At 49.4% G+C, this 16,096-nt stretch overlaps 2 protein-coding genes and 1 non-coding gene across 3 annotated transcripts; 2 read left to right on the forward strand and 1 right to left on the reverse strand.

Moving 5' to 3' along the window:
• The first annotated feature begins 1,305 nt into the window (after window positions 1-1,305).
• Window positions 1,306-2,595, forward strand: LOC125554171 (EPIDERMAL PATTERNING FACTOR-like protein 4). The gene is made up of 2 exons (XM_048717769.1): window positions 1,306-1,727; window positions 1,835-2,595. Exons 1-2 carry the CDS (start codon window positions 1,655-1,657, stop codon window positions 2,101-2,103), a joined length of 342 nt encoding a protein of 113 aa, XP_048573726.1. The 5' UTR covers window positions 1,306-1,654; the 3' UTR covers window positions 2,104-2,595.
• A 65-nt stretch (window positions 2,596-2,660) lies between these two features.
• Window positions 2,661-2,742, forward strand: TRNAS-GCU. Its single transcript has one exon. It is a non-coding gene; the product is annotated as a tRNA-Ser (tRNA).
• Window positions 2,743-6,551: 3,809 nt separating this feature from the next.
• LOC125554172 (neurogenic locus notch homolog protein 1-like) lies at window positions 6,552-8,758 on the reverse strand. The gene is made up of 6 exons (XM_048717770.1): window positions 8,491-8,758; window positions 8,243-8,389; window positions 7,399-7,482; window positions 7,152-7,280; window positions 6,953-7,069; window positions 6,552-6,856 (listed from the first exon to the last, which is right to left on the reverse strand). Exons 1-6 carry the CDS (start codon window positions 8,606-8,608, stop codon window positions 6,786-6,788), a joined length of 666 nt encoding a protein of 221 aa, XP_048573727.1. The 5' UTR covers window positions 8,609-8,758; the 3' UTR covers window positions 6,552-6,785.
• Between the last annotated feature and the right edge of the window lie 7,338 nt (window positions 8,759-16,096).

Here is a 16,096-nt window from a genome sequence, read left to right on the forward strand (position 1 = left end):
GATCGCTCAGGATGCGTCGAGACAGGGGCAGGTCCCGGGTAACCATCCAAATTAATTCCACCTAGAGACTCAAAAGGAGTATCTCTATCAATTTTGAAAGAGGCGCGTGCGCTGGAAGACCGTACCAGCAGTACGTACTGTGGTAATCGTGGACCAGCGCTTCATGCTTAGCGTTACGGATTGACCACCCGGCAGGAGTTTAAGAGCAGAGAAGAGCAGCAGTAGCTGCGGAGACATGCATGTGCCAACCAAGCGTACTTGTCCGTCTGTCTGATTAATCGAGTTCATTAATCCAGGATCGAGAAAGGTGGCACAGTGCAGTGCGACGAGGCGGAGCAGGACGCCAAGGACTGATGGGACGGCCATTGCATCTAGATTAGGCGGAATCTAGGTAGCCTAGCTACTCATGTTCCGCAATTATAAAGCGCCATCGCCAAACGAAGAACCTAACAAAAAAGAGAGAGAGAGACGAGCAAACATAGAACGAGATGATAATCGATCCAGTCGGTCCACCATGGGCCGATCTTCCAGCCGGTGACAAGCAGTACCGGCACTCCGAGTGTCCGACCCGTCGTCCATCCGTGAGCTGATCGGTCTTGTGGCCAGTGACAAGCGCCATCAGGACCAACACGGCCATGCGTGTGGAAAGTACCTACGCTACGTGTAGTACGTGCACGCATGAGGTGGTGATGAGATGCGTAACTCGGAGACGTGACGGAACGAAACGGCGAGAGACTGATGTGAAGGCAATGGTTGGCTCTTGAACGCTGATAAGCCATCATGCGGGTGGTTGGGTGCGAGCATGGCCATCTCATCTCATGGTTAAGTCGGTGGATTAGACCGATGGGCGAAATTACCACCAGTACACTCATTTTTTTAGGGTACACTCCTTTTTTTGAGAGAGAGAGAGGAGAAGAAGCAGCAGTACGTACACACTCATACGGCCATACCCGGCCCGCCCACGGGTCCCGGTAAGGGGTGCACGGGCCGCCGCTGCCAGGCCCCGGCTCGGCCCGGCCTCTACCGGCAGCGGGCCCACCACGCTGGGCGCACAGACTGCGAGCCGGATTGTTGCCGCCGCCGCCGCTTGGCCCGGCCGGGCGCGACCCGAGCGAGCGAGCGAGCCACACCCGAACCTCCCAACCAAAGCCGCCTCTACCCTCAAAAAAACAAAAACAAAGCCGCCTCTCCCTCCACGCGGTGACGCCGGCGGCACCACACCCACAGACACGGCGAGACCACACGGCCCCAGCTCTGGATTTCTCTCTCTATATTATCTCTCCTCTCACTCTCCCCCCCTCTCTCCCTCTCTCCTTTATGGCTCCGGCGCTGCAGAGCCCGCACGCACAGTCCATGACTACTCCGTGCGTGCGTGCGGATTGACTCGCGCGCGCACACAAACGCCACTCCACCCCACCCCCTTCCGTCCGCGTCAGTCCCCCTCGTGCACCGCAGCAGCAGCCAGCGGCATTCAGCGCCGCTCTCGCTCTGCTTTTCTCGCTTTGCTTTCTTCTCCCTCCTGCTGCTCCCCCCTCGCCGGTCACCACCTCCGGCCTGTCCTCGAGCTAGCCTGCCAGGCGCGACACAGACGCCGGACGCTCGGTGGGTGATACGAGATCTGGTGGGCTAGCTGAGCGGAGACGCTCGGCCACCTATGGGCTGGGCGAGCCGGCGCGGCCTCGCCGCGGCGCTCCTCCTCCACCTCCTCTTCCTCGCCGCTGCCCTCGGTAAGACAGCCAGCGACATGCACTTTCTCCGTGTTTCTTCGGCATTATATACAAGGCGAGCTCTAGCTCACACGTACGTGCGCCGCGCATGTGTATGTCTCCTGCAGGTGGGTGCGCCGCGACGAGCCGGAGGAGCGGCAGCAGCGGCGGTAGAGCAGCGCTGGAGCAGTACTCGTGGGAGGACCCTGCGGAGGCGGCGCGGCGGAGGGAGCTGGTGGGCCCGGGCTCGTCGCCGCCGACGTGCCGGAGCCGGTGCGGGCGGTGCCACCCGTGCCGGCCGGTGCACGTGGCCATCCAGCCCGGCGTCAGCTTCCCGCTCGAGTACTACCCGGAGGCCTGGCGCTGCAAGTGCGGCGACAGGCTCTTCATGCCATGACCGCCCGTCCACGGCTCCGTCTGCACATATATGTATGCCCTGATGCTGCTCCCGGCTCGGTCCGCCATTACGGCTGCTTCAGCTCACTCACGGGAGCTAGCTCCTCAAGGCCACGGCTGCCTGCGCGCACAAGGCCAGGAGGTCCAGCACACGCACGGCAACCAGAGGGATCTAGCTAGAGAAGAAGAAGAAGAAGAAGAGGGAGCGGAGCGCAGAGAGATCCATGGAACCATGGAAAGAAACCAAACATGGAGGCTTCCTCCTCGATGTATGTAATAACATTGTTCAGTTCTTGGAGATTTTAACCAGTGTCTTGTCGTCGCGTCCGAAGAGGTGGAGAGATGGATCGAGATTGTTCGTTCACGCTCTCTCTCTCTGGTTCTTCTCCTTGTCGAGTCGCCAAGCCAACTTCCGGTTTTGAGGAGTGATTTTCCGACTAATTTTCGTTAATCTATGATGTATATTTCCTCATGGACAACATCTTCCTCATCATTTTGCTCTGTTCGAGCATGCTTCCTTACGTATAAAATATCCAGTATGCCAAACTAGCCACAAAAGACGCTTTGGCCGAGTGGTTAAGGCGTGTGCCTGCTAAGTACATGGGGTTTCCCCGCGAGAGTTCGAATCTCTCAGGCGTCGATTCTTTTCCTCATTTTTTTTTACGCTGGATCTCTCCAAATTTTCACTTCCTGCTACTACACGCGTTTTCCATGTCTGGATGGAGCCTGTAATTGTTCTTGGGATTCCCTGGATCTTGTGGCCAGTTCAATACACCACACCACACCCAAAGAAACAAGAAACAATCTCCCCCATGAAAACGTTCAGAACAATTTCTTATCCTCACTCCATCCGTTCCAGCACAAGCGCACTCCATGGCAGGGCATGTGCCTCGTAGAGCCGCATATAGTATGAGCGCGTACAGAAAACCATGGCTAGGCCCCCAAAAGATGAGGCGGGAACAGTAGCAGGGATTTCCTCTTCCTAGGAGTGTAGAGCTACAGCTGCAGTGCGCGACGAACAGCCCGAGCTGCATGCCATGGCAGCTGCAGCAGTGCAGCACGAGCCCCTCTCTCTTTTCTTCAGACTCTTTTCTTCACAGGAGCAAGAAACAAAGGAAAAAGCCTGCGCGCGCCTAGTATACAAACGCCACAGCAACAGTGGCCTACGGCACGGTAGGCTTCCCCCCGGCAGTGGCACTAATTTATGCTACTGCTACTCCCAGCTGCCGCTGCTGCTGCTTTGCTCGCGTCAAATCAGCATAAGTTCCCTAGAGAGGAGAGGGGATGAGGAGGCCTGAATGCCCTACTTTGGACGCCATGCATGCCACCCCGTGCCCTTTTTTTACGTGTTTGTTTATGAATTATCGCCGCCCGTCATTTGTTTGCACGCAATACTATACTTAGCCGTAGGCTCAGCTCACACGCAGGCCTATCTACGTGCATGGCCGTAGCTCAATCATCTCTGAATTATGTATGTTGGCGGCAGCGTTCTGCGCCATTCATTCAGGCACGCACGATGAGGCTGCAGGCGTCCCCGGCGAGAGGGGGCAGGCACAGCCTCTGCGCCGAGGGAACAGAAACGGTGGCTTTCCTCCCTATCGCCCCACCTTTTGGTCATTCCGTCCGTGAAAACCTCGTCTCTTTCCTCGGGAGAGGGGGAGAGGCCTGGGAATTTGGCATGAACCTCGTTCCTTTCCTACAGTGTCTCTGAGCTGAGCTGAGCTGAGCTGAGCTGGGGTGAGCTAGCTGGGGATGAGATGTGTGATTTTCTTGGAGCTGTTTCTCCCGCGTGGAAATTTTCCGGGGGCCGGCGTACTAACTCCTGTCAGTGATGGAGACCGAGCCATGTCCCTGAACATTTTTTAAAGCCCATGGAGCCGGCCAGGGATGGTGGATTGGTGGTGGCACATGAGTCCCGATAAAAGGTGATCCAGCCCCGGGCATCCTCGAATTCATTCTTTTATGGCTCCTACATGCGTTCAACTAATAGTAATTCCATGACTTGATCTGACGGGAGCACTGCTAATAAGCTCAGCTCAGCTGTCGGCTGTCTCTCTCATGCACGAATCTGGCCGCCCAAATTTCACCGGATTCTTATCTGGAATTAGCTTACTGAAAAGGATGCGTTGTTGGGCTGCTTGCATCATATAAGTGGATGCTGGTAGATTTCTTCCATTGTTATAAATGAAATGCTGTTGGGAAGCAGGAACATCTGTCCTCCTCTTGTGAGATCTTTGTGCTCCTCCAGTTTCTCTCTAAAATATATATAGAGGACATGATTGGAGCACGGCTCCTTTCTGTGTGCAGTTTTTCGTCGTCAGAAACGCAAAGAGTGTCGTCCCCGTCGACGTCGTCGCAGGGTGCCACCTGCTCCCCCCTGCGAAAGCTTTAGCTTGGCTTCAGCACTGTGTCTACCAATAGTATCCTCGGGAGCGCGGTCGCTTGCTCTCGCAGCAAAGCTAGTGGTGGTTTCGCTCGCCTCCACGCGGAACAGATGAGCGACGCAGCAGCGTAACTGTATGACTGAATCAGATCAAACACAAAGCAGAGACGAGCAAGCGTTTCGCCTGCACGCAGACGCAAAGATTCGCCAGGGCCGAGGCGTTGTACGTGCGTGCGACGCAAGCAAGCACAGTGAGAATCTCTGAATCTGCAGATCATGGCGGCCCTGTCAGATGTTCATTGTGTCGCTAAGCAGTGGCGGATTAGGCGCAGGTAACCACGCGAGATGATATTTTGCTTGGTGAGGCAGAGTGTTTTCAGTAGCAGTTGATCCAGCCCATGGCTCTGGTGTGCTGATTGCTGAATATCGCCGGCAGCCAAGCCAAGGCTTTGGGTGCACGCCATTTGCTCACGAAAATTTGCACGCACCTACTTCCTCCGTTCCAAAATAGATGACTCAATTTTGTACTAACTTTAGTACAAAGTTAGTATAAAGTTGGTTCATCTATTTTGAAACGGAGGGAGTAGCAATTACCGCGTCCCGCTTTGTTAGTTTTCCAAGCGAAGTACATTCAACATTTATCTTACCCAAAACTTCCACTCATGAACAAACAAAACAAAATCAGAGTGGGAATGGAATCGAAGGCAGCATATTTCAATTTTTTTTTAGAGAAATGAGGGGTACCATTCATGTATAATGTTCACAGGGATACAAATTGCTAGAATGTCCTAGGTGGACACATGCCATACCTAAAAAAAAGCCACACATGCCAACCCACTTATCGATTTTGTTTTTCACAACTGACATTTCACTAGTTAACTCATTCATGGCCCAAGTACCAATTGACAAGGCAGCTATGAAGGCCCACGATAAGGAATGGTTGGTGGTGAGGGAAACCAAGCACTTCATAGCTTGTTCTTTCATTTTTCCGGCCCAGTACTAATACTGCAGATTGTAATAATCTCTAAAAGTAGGAGTACTAGATGCGCGAGCATGTGGGTCTGAGTTGAAAAATAAATTGAAAGATCATGGACAAGAATGTGGAAGCATTCAATACCGGCTAAATTAAAAGTTTTTGCTTTGAGGCTTGCGCGCCAAAGCTTACCCGCTGCAGATGTTGGCACCGACTAGTGTTTGCAGCATTTGTGGCTGGAGCGAGGATTCGTGGAGTGCAGAATGGCTTGATGTGTTTGGGTACTGGTCGATGAAGAACTTCTATGATAAACCGAGGAGCTGCGGTGAGCCAAATGCTAGAAGCTGGTTGTTCGAGATGGATGATTTCCTATCCAGTACAGATAATGTGAAGATGATTACTGCCCTGTGGGCAGTCTGGAAGGCAAGGCGAGATATCATACATGAAGATGTTTATCAGAGCCCTTTTGAAACATGCAATTTTATAACACATTTGTTGCATGAGCTGGGCTTGATCGATTCAGCAGAACAGAGAGGTCAGCAGGAGAGGCAGCCAAATGGTGCTGTGAAAGGTAATGTTGATGCTGCATTGTCATATGAGAACAACAGGTGCTCGGCTGCAGCTATTTTTCGTGCTGATGATGGTACCTACCTGGGGGCTTCGGCATTCGTTATGGAGACTGTTTACGACCCAGTTTGTGTTGAGGTAATGGCGTGCCGCGAAGGGCTGTGCTTGATGCAGGACCTAAATCTGTATAAGGCTGTTATAGCCTCTGATTCTACGGGGGTTGTCAGAAGTATCTATGAAGGAAGCAGAGGAGAGGAAGTCATGATCTTAACCGAAGTCACGCGCAAGCTGGAGGTTCTACGAGATGTTTCCTTCAAACATGAAACAAGGGTCTACAATGTAGATGCTCATAATATTGCTAGAATGTCTAGTTTTATTAAAATCTAAAAGAAGTACCATGTAGATTTTTTATGATGAAAAATATCAAACTTCTTTTTGCTTTGTTCTATTTATAGAGCATAGGATTCTGTCATTGAGGAAATCGACATCACAAATAAGAACATGAAAAGTTTCAGCCACCCAACAATCAAATAGACAATCGGTTTATTTAATATTATAGAATTATTCACAGAGACAGTTTATTCCATTTTCACACTAAATCATCAATTCTCGCACCGTAGAAGAATCAACAAGTGCAAAACAAATACTGCAGCAGCGACATACACCCAACAAAGTACATCTCTAACGGGCTAAAAGCTCTACCCTGTCCGTGAACAAATACTCCCTCTAGTGTTATACCGTGGTATAAACCATCCTCTGTTCATGTCGCCTGACCCATGGCCAGTGAGGCCAATATTAGCAGAGGAAGTAGAATTTGCCGCAAAACAGATCCTGCAAATGATGTAACAAAGGGGCGATGACAGTAAATTCACCCGTACGTACGACCGATGCAGATGTCGAGACATATCTGAAGGAAGCCTTTTATACCTGGAACAGGTGCATTGCAATTGTTTGAAACACTTGCAGAGCCAGCTGGTGGTGCTGTAGAATTGGAGTTTGTGGATGGTAGGATCCCGATGGCTGCGCAATCCGCTCCGTAAGAACCTGAAATGATGCCAGGAGTTAGATGTGAGATGCGTGGTTTTGCTGTACAGATGGGAAGTTGCTTGTGTCCATATGATCTTACAGTCTTGAAAACAAGGCATTGTAGTCATGTTCAGAACATTGCTGAAGCCCTCCTTGCACTCGCAGTGGTAGCTGAGCCCCGTGGCGTTCTTGCATGTGCCCCCCGAACCACAGTAAGCTAAGTCACAAGCTGTAAAAAGGATTGTACACATAGAGATCAATAAACATGACTACAGATTAAATGAAAACAACATGAGCACAAAATGTACAAATAGGAAAACAAGCAGCGGTAAAGGTGCAGTAGTTACGGTCTGCCGAGACGGAGACATTTTTGGGTGAAGGCGCCGGTGTTGGGGCTGAATTGTCGTTAGAGCATGAGCGATCAATGGTACCTGCAGGGATATGCTCTTGTTGGTTATGTGGGATGATATAAGCAAAACTCTGTAATATTTTGTGTGCAGATAATATTGATTAATTTCTGTGCATTGGATTAGTATACACAAGTGTTCCTTCAGGTGTAGGAAGAAACATACTGAAACACAAGAACCCTGAAGAGGGCACTTTTGATTGAAAAGAAAATCTGAAGATGACAGGAAGGCAGAAGCATTTAAAAGTAACTTATCCCTATTCTGACCGATAGAGATGCATGTTAAAGATTTAAGACCCATGCCTGTCTGTTTCAACAATAGAGACAGCAAACAGAATTGAGAAACTGCGAGTACTACGCGTTTTGGTGGACCAATGAGATTTATGTACATGTGGACTTTCAATGCCTAAAAATCGACTTTATTCAGACTGAAAAGTGGACATCCTTTTGGAGTACAAAATGGACTTCGTGACTCTGCAAGTCCACATCACAATGTATTCGAGATGCATATAAACCATCCAGAGTTCTGGCGCAGTTCAGATTGCTGAAATATTCTACTTTCCTGAGAACTAATTTTACAACAAAACAAGAATATGTATTCAGAAGCTAATCGTGGGTCAGAATTCAGAAAAGTTGCTGACAGATTAGGCATCCCAGGACGTAGGTGTTATGCAGTTACGCACCGTCACCGGTACAACAAACAATTCCGGCATTTCTGGGCTGGCATGGCTGCCCATTGATGGAGGAAGAGAAAGGACGTATACGCAAGAGGAGCGCGCACTTACAGTTGGGGATGACGCAGGGCAGGAACCTGAGGCTGTCGCCGACGTGCATCTGCTTCCACCCGGGCTCGCAGTCGCACCTGTACCCCGGGAGGCCCGTGGTCACCGTGCAGTTCCCCTTCCCGCAGGCCACCGCCTTGCATAGCGACCCTGCTCGCGTCGGCCACACAACCCCAGGTCAGAAACCACGGCCAAGCTCGTAGTAATTGACATCGCCGGCGGCGTTGGGAGAAGCGCGCGGGGAGACTTACCCATGACGGGGGCGAGGAGGGGGCTGAGAGGGGAGAAGAAGTCGGCGGCGGCAGGCCTGGCGGTGATGGCCAGGAGGAGGAGGAGCACCAGCGCGGCGCCGCCGGCGAGTCGTCTCATCTTGGTTTCTTGGTTTCTCTCTCGACTCTGCTGCAGCCGCAAGTACCGCCGACTAGTACCGCTCTGCTGCTGCCCGTTGGTGTTTCCGGTCTCTGCGCTCCCGTGTGTGTGTGGGTGGTTGTTATGATGGAGCTTAAAGAGGCGGATGGATGTGTACAGTTAGTTGGTAGGGAGATGAGGAGGTTTTATGGGGGCTTCCAATATTGACTTGGCAGCGAGGAGCCAAGCAAAGTCAAGGTGGGTTCCGTTTCAAATGGCGCGCTCCTGGATACTTTTCAAATGTATTGTCTTCTGTTTTTCGTAAACTATTGTTCAAATTAGTGACTATAGCTCGATGGATATGGAAATAGTTTTGTTATTTTCAAAAAAGCTACGGGAGTATTTAGCCCAGTTCGCGGTAAACATAGTGACAAACGAATATCCAACGGTTAGGAATGTCCATCATGTGAAATCGCACGGCTAGGAACACTCAATTCGTGAGAGGGCGGATGCTGTTTTACTATTCTTAACTAAGAAGACAATAAATTGTTTATTTAATTAGCGAAAAACGGACCGACTCGTCCACATTGACAGCATAGAGCACTTTGGCCAACCTGGCTACCGATGAGAATGTCCCGGCGTTACCGAGAAGAAAAACACCCGTCAAGAGTGCATACGAGTGTCGTCGTCTCACTCCAAATTCAATTTACTGTAGAGCACCATCAACAAAGCGCTATTCGCGAACTACATGGATCTTGACGTCGACACATGTCAATAGTCAAACACACACCAGCATGAGATGGCTCCGACTTTGATGGTGAGCTTCACAAGAGAAATATGCAAAGTCAGATGCAGATCGAGTTCTTCACAAATGACCACCAAAAGAAAAATAGGTGCATACATTTAATGGACATGGTTGGATGGCCACTTACGTATCCATGTCCCACGCCGTGTCCGCGAACTGATAGCGAGCCCGACTTGAGAAACATTGTTGGAGATGCCCTAACCCCCTGATGTATCACATTTCGGCCGCATCACCCACTCACCCCTAAAAACCAGAATGTTAATCGCGCAAACTTCGTAATACCAGAGAAAACACCCTCTTTGTTGTTCTCTTTGTCTTGCACTCTGGCACGGCGACCTCAAAGGCTTCCCCTACCTCCTCGACTGCCCAAATCATATCCCCGCCGTAGTCGTTATTCTTCATCCCCGTTAGGGGCTCGAGGTCGACCTTGTCTGCACACGAAGTCTTTGCGCCTTCACAGAGCTCTGATGTGCCCCTACCCGTTCCTCACAGCGCACAACATCATCGACATGTGCCTTCACACATCGTTTTTGAAAGTGCAACTATCACTAGATGGTTTTGGTAATTCATAACAACATATAGCTCATTGAGCTAATGCTATTTCAAGATGATTATTTCAGGAAAGCTCAATGATTGGCATGGCATGGATGTGAAAGTGGAACCCTCAAAATGCTAAGGACAAAGGATTGGCTCAAGCTCAAAAGCTCAAGACTCTTCATTTTATATTTTAGTGATCCAAGATCACATTGAGTCTTTAGGAAAAGCCAATACTATCAAGGAGGGATGAGGTGTTGCTTAATGAGCCTCTTGCTTCATGTGCTTAGTGATATGCTCCAAAACCCTCAACTACTTTCCCATATCCACATATGACCTAAACCCTAAGCCAAACTCGGTCCTACCAATTCTTCCTATCCGGCGCCATCGAGTTTCACTTGTCATTAGCCACTGCCAAACCCTAGCAATTCGGTTCTACCGATAAGGATCTCGGTCTCACCGAAATGGGGTTGCAAACTCTCTGTTTCCCTTTCGTAACTTTTCGGTCTCACCGAAAGAGCGAATCGGTCCCACCGAGATTGCAATGTAAACTCAGTGTTCCCCCTTTGTAACTTTTCGGTCTCACCGAGTTTCACTCGGTCTCACCGAAAGAGCAAATCGGTCCCGCCGAGTTTGCCTGACCAACTCTCTGGTTAGCTAATTACCAAATTCGGTCTCACCGAGTTTGTGTAATCGGTCTCACCGAGATTACGTTATGCCTAAACCCTAACCATATCGGTCCTACCGAGTTGCATGTCAGTCCCACCGAAAATCACTAACGGTCACTAGGTTTACATTTTCGGTCCGACCGAGCTTATTGATTCGGTCCCACCGAGATTGGAAAACTGTGTAACGGTTGGATTTTGTGTGGAGGCTATATATACCCCTCCACCTCCTCCTCATTCATTGAGAGAGCCATCAGAACACACACACCATTCCAACTCATATGTTCTGAGAGAGAACCACCTACTCATGTGTTGAGACCAAAATATTCCATTCCTACCATATGAATCTTGATCTCTAGCCTTCCCAAGTTGCTTTCCACTCAAACCTTCTTTCCACCAAATCCAAATCCTATGAGAGAGAGTTGAGTGTTGGGGAGACTATCATTTGAAGCACAAGAGCAAGGAGTTCATTACCTACACACCATTTGTTACTTCTTGGAGAGTGGTCTCTCCTAGATTGGCTAGGTGTCACTTGGGAGCCTCCGACAAGATTGTGGAGTTGAACCAAGAAGTTTGTAAGGGCAAGGAGATCGCCTACTTCGTGAAGATCTACCGCTAGTGAGGCAAGTCCTGTGTGGGCGATGGCCATGGTGGGATAGACAAGGTTGCTTCTTCGTGGACCCTTTGTGGGTGGTTGCTTCTTCGTGGACCCTTCGTGGGTGGAGCCCTGTGTGGACTCGTGCAACCGTTACCCTTGGGTGGAGCCCTGTGTGGACTCGCGCAGCCGTTACCCTTCGTGGATTGAAGTCTCCATCAACGTGGATGTAGGATAGCACCACCTATCCGAACCACGAGAAAAACATCCGTGTCTCCAATAGCGTTTGAATTCTCCAAACCCTTCTCTTTACATTCTTGCAAGTTGCATGCTTTACTTTCCGCTGTCTATATACTCTTTGCATGCTTGCTTGAATTATGTGATGATTGCTTGACTTGTCCTAAATTAGCTAAAATCTGCCAAGAACTAAAATTGGGAAAATGTTAAGTTTTTATTTGGTCAAGTAGTCTAATCACCCCCCTCTAGACATACTTTCGATCCTACAGTTTTGCTTCCACCCTCCTCTTCCTCGGCGGCTGCAGACACAACACATGGTAGCATCGCAAGCTATGGTGGAGATGTACGACTCAACAACCAAAGGCCGGCCTCTAGAATCCTCGCCGGAAGAGGAAGCGTGATTGCCAGGGCCGTGCACCTGTGTTTCATTCTTTATTTGTAAAAAGCGAGCAAAAGCTTTTTTCCATGAAAGCGCGACCAGGTAACCCCTATGCCGACGTTGATGCTGAAGCTGGAGGCGGTGAGAAGGACTCGACGGGTGACGGGCGGTGATGCGTCTGCCTCCTCGCCAGCGAGGCGGTTGCCGTGCGCGAGAGGCAAGCGTGGGGGTCTTAGAGCAACTCCAACATTTTTCTTAGAAAGCATGATGTAAATTTTAGGAAAAACAATTCCTGAGAGCTACTTTTGTCATATCTTGTAGAGTAAACTTCTTCCTCTAATCCCAGCAAAAAAAAACTTCTTCCTCTAAAATATGTTTTTTATTTTATTTTTCTTTAATTAAAACTAGATAATGGCCTAGGGTCTGCCATTCAGTGACACGTGTGACGGCCTCCGATGAGACAGTGCGGTTGCGGCTGGCGACAAGCGGTGTGGTGATGCGGGGCGGTCGGGTGGTGGCTCCACAACACATCAGCATGATAGGCAGTGGCAGTGTAGCTGCATTATGATGGGGCCGACGACTCGTCAACGGCGTGGTGGTGTTTCGATGGGCAGTGGCTGTGCGGTGAAGTTGCGGGAGGTTATTTTACCGCCAAAAGTTTACGGGAAGCAAAACTTTTCCTACACCAAAGGGAAGTTGTGGTCAAGTTGATAGGATCCTGTAAATTTATCCACGTTTTGGGATCCGTTGGAACTTTGTGTGTTGGAGTTGTCCTAGCGCGCTTGGACAACTCATTGGCGGCGACGGAGATCGGCGCACGGCCCTGGGTGAGGTGCACGGCGGCGACCTTGAGCCATACTGAGCCCAGGTTCGGGTGCGAGACGAGGCTGAGAGCATAAAAATCGGTGTTTCTACTGTGTGTTACCGAGTGCGTTTCCAGCCGGAACAGTCGATCGAATCGACCCGCGTACGTGCGCGTCTAGTCAGTACTCCAGGCCAGGCAACCAAAGCCAGGTCCAGATGTACACGGACAGCAACACCGGCCTGTGAAACATCTGGAACCGCTCTTGTAGAAGTACGCGACGAGCCGGGCCACCGGCGCTCCTCCCGTGGACCGACACGGCAAAACCGGTGCGGCGTCGTCCGTCGACGCGGGCAGCCCCGCGAGTGAGAAAATTACATCTACAGTAACTGGACTTGACTCTAGGATTCACTTTGATCACTGTATTCACGAAATCGCAAGTTACGGTCACCGGACTCGCTGAACCGGGTCACTATACGGTAACCCATACCGTTTTGGCTCGTATCACGTGCACGTGGACGAATTTGACGAAAAAAAACGCTTGGACTTGCCAGCTATACAGGACACGTCGAGGGTTTCTTCATCCTCTCCCCTCCTCTGCCGATTCCCATCTCGTTCCCCTCATCCGACTGCTAAATCCCTAGCGCAATCTCTCATCCCCTCCCATGTCGCTTGGATCCAACAGTTGCATCCTCTGCTCCCATGTCCGGCGCGGGTAGCTCATCGGGGGCCGGTGCGGGTTGGCTTCCTTTGATTCAATGCCCTGATTGCAAGATTCGCCAGATTAGGAGGTTTGAGTCCACCACTGAAAAGCATCCTGGGTGGGTCTTGTACAAGTGTATGAATCATAAGGTTAGTACAAGAACATTGACTGGATGTTGTTCTTCATTTGATTTTCATATTTGTTCTTGATTTGATTTTGAGATTTGTTCTTGATTTTGTGAAATAGGTAGGGAAGAAACCTTGCAACTTTTGGCACTGGGAAGCTAGTTACGTTGATTATTTGAAGGTAAATGGACATCTGAGAGGTGAATCTGTGGATAGTAAAGTAGTAGAGATGAAGAAAAAGAAGAACACGACATAAGTGGATCATGAAGATATGATGTGTTGGGGAACGTAGCATAAATTCAAAAAATTTCTACGTATCACCAAGATCAATCTATGGAGTCATCTAGCAACGAGGGAGGATTGGATCTACATACCCTTGTAGATCGCGCGCGGAAGCGTTCAAGAGAACGGGGTTGATGGAGTCGTACTCGTCGTGATTCAAATCACCGATGATCCTAGCGCCGAACGGACGGCACCTCCGCGTTCAACACACGTACGGAACGGAGACGTCTCCCATGCCTTGATCCAGCAAGGAGGAGGGAGAGGTTGATGAAGATCCAGCAGCACGACGGCGTGGTGGAAGTAGCGGGATTCCAACAGGGCTTCGCGAAGCGCTGCGGGAGGAGGAAGATGTGTCACGGGAGGGAGAGGGAGGCGCCAGGCCTTAGATTGGTTTGCTCCTCCTTTTCCCCACTATATATAGGGCCAAGGGAGAGGGGGAGGCGCAGCCCTTGCCCCTTCCTCCAAGGAAGGGTGCGGCCAAGGGGGGGGGAGGAGTCCATCCTCACCAAGGCACCTCGGAGGTGCCTTCCCCATTTAGGACTCTCCCCTTTTTCTCTTCTCTTGGCGCATGGGCCTCTTGGGGCTGGTGCCCTTGGCCCATATAGGCCAAGGCACAACCCCTACAGCCCATGTGCCCCCCCGGGGCAGGTGGCCCCACCCGGTGGACCCCCGGGACCCTTCCAGTGGTCCCGGTACAATACCGGTGACCCCGAAACTTGTCCCGATGGCCGAAATAGCACTTTCTATATATAATTCTTTACCTCCGGACCATTCCGGAACTCCTCGTGACGTCCGGGATCTCATCCAGGACTCCGAACAACATTCGGGTTATCGCATACTAATATCTCTACAACCCTAGCGTCACCGAACCTTAAGTGTGTAGACCCTACGGGTTCGGGAGACATGCAGACATGACCGAGACGTTCTCCGGTCAATAACCAACAGCGGGATCTGGATACCCATGATGGCTCCCACATGTTCCACGATGATCTCATCGGATGAACCACGATGTCAAGGACTCAATCAATCCCGTATACAATTCCCTTTGTCTATCGGTATGTTACTTGACCGAGATTCGATCGTCGGAATCCAATACCTAGTTCAATCTCGTTACCGGCAAGTCTCTTTACTCGTTCCGTAACACATCATCCCGTGATCAACTCTTTGGTCACATTGCGCATATGATGATGTCCTACCGAGTGGGCCCAGAGATACCTCTCCGCTTACACGGAGTGACAAATCCCAGTCTCGATTCGTGCCAACCCAACAGACACTTTCGGAGATACATGTAATGCACCTTTATAGTCACCCAGTTACGTTGTGACGTTTGATACACCCAAAGCATTCCTACGGTATCCGGGAGTTGCACAATCTCATGGTCTAAGGAAATGATACTTGACATTAGAAAAGCTATAGCATATGAACTACACGATCTAGTGCTATGCTTAGGGTTGGGTCTTGTCCATCACATCATTCTCCTAATGATGTGATCCCTTTATCAATGACATTCAATGTCCATGGTCAGGAAACCGTAACCATCTATTGATCAACGAGCTAGTCAACTAGAGGCTTACTAGGGACATGGTGTTGTCTATGTATCCACACATGTATCTGAGTTTCCTATCAATACAATTATAGCATGGATAATAAACGATTATCATGAACAAGGAAATATAATAATAACCAATTTATTATTGCCTCTAGGGCATATTTCCAACATGATGAAGATGCTGCTGCTGCTAAAATCACTTCCAGGAGATGTTACAGACTTGGTTGCTATAATGAAGATAGCAGTTGTACTGCTATTTGCAATTCTCTTTGTGTTAATGTTAGTTCTAGTTAGGATGTGATTGTTGTCAATGTTGGCAATTTCTAAGTAAGAAGGAGACTTTTGTGTTGTTTGATGTCAGTGGTAATAGAAACCTTTGTGCCAATAATATTTGTGGAGACAACTTTGCTGTTGGAAATTAGAAAAGTGAAAAATGTTATTATATGGCATGAACTGATGAGACATTTCGCATTTGATAACATGCATTTGACTGTTGAACACTGACAAGAAGGAACAAGATTGAAATTTGAAATTTTGCAGTTGATAACACATAACAGTACTGAACTAAACATGCATTTTACTATTGAAAAAATGAAGAACATGAATTTGGTAACACCATTTCTTTAGCATAACAGAAACTGGTCATTCATAGCTCCTTGATAACACACATAAGTATTTCAAAAGCATACAGTACTAAAAGGTTCACAGTTTAGCATGTCTTAACATCTAGAAATTGCAAAATACTTCATCCATTACATTAAATGGTCATTCAGGACCTGAATTCATCAAACATGTTAACTTTCTTGTGCTTATTTGTTGCAGCAGCTGCTTTT

This window comes from Triticum urartu, chromosome 4, assembly GCF_003073215.2.
Source record: "Triticum urartu cultivar G1812 chromosome 4, Tu2.1, whole genome shotgun sequence".
Classification (NCBI taxonomy): domain Eukaryota; kingdom Viridiplantae; phylum Streptophyta; class Magnoliopsida; order Poales; family Poaceae; genus Triticum; species Triticum urartu.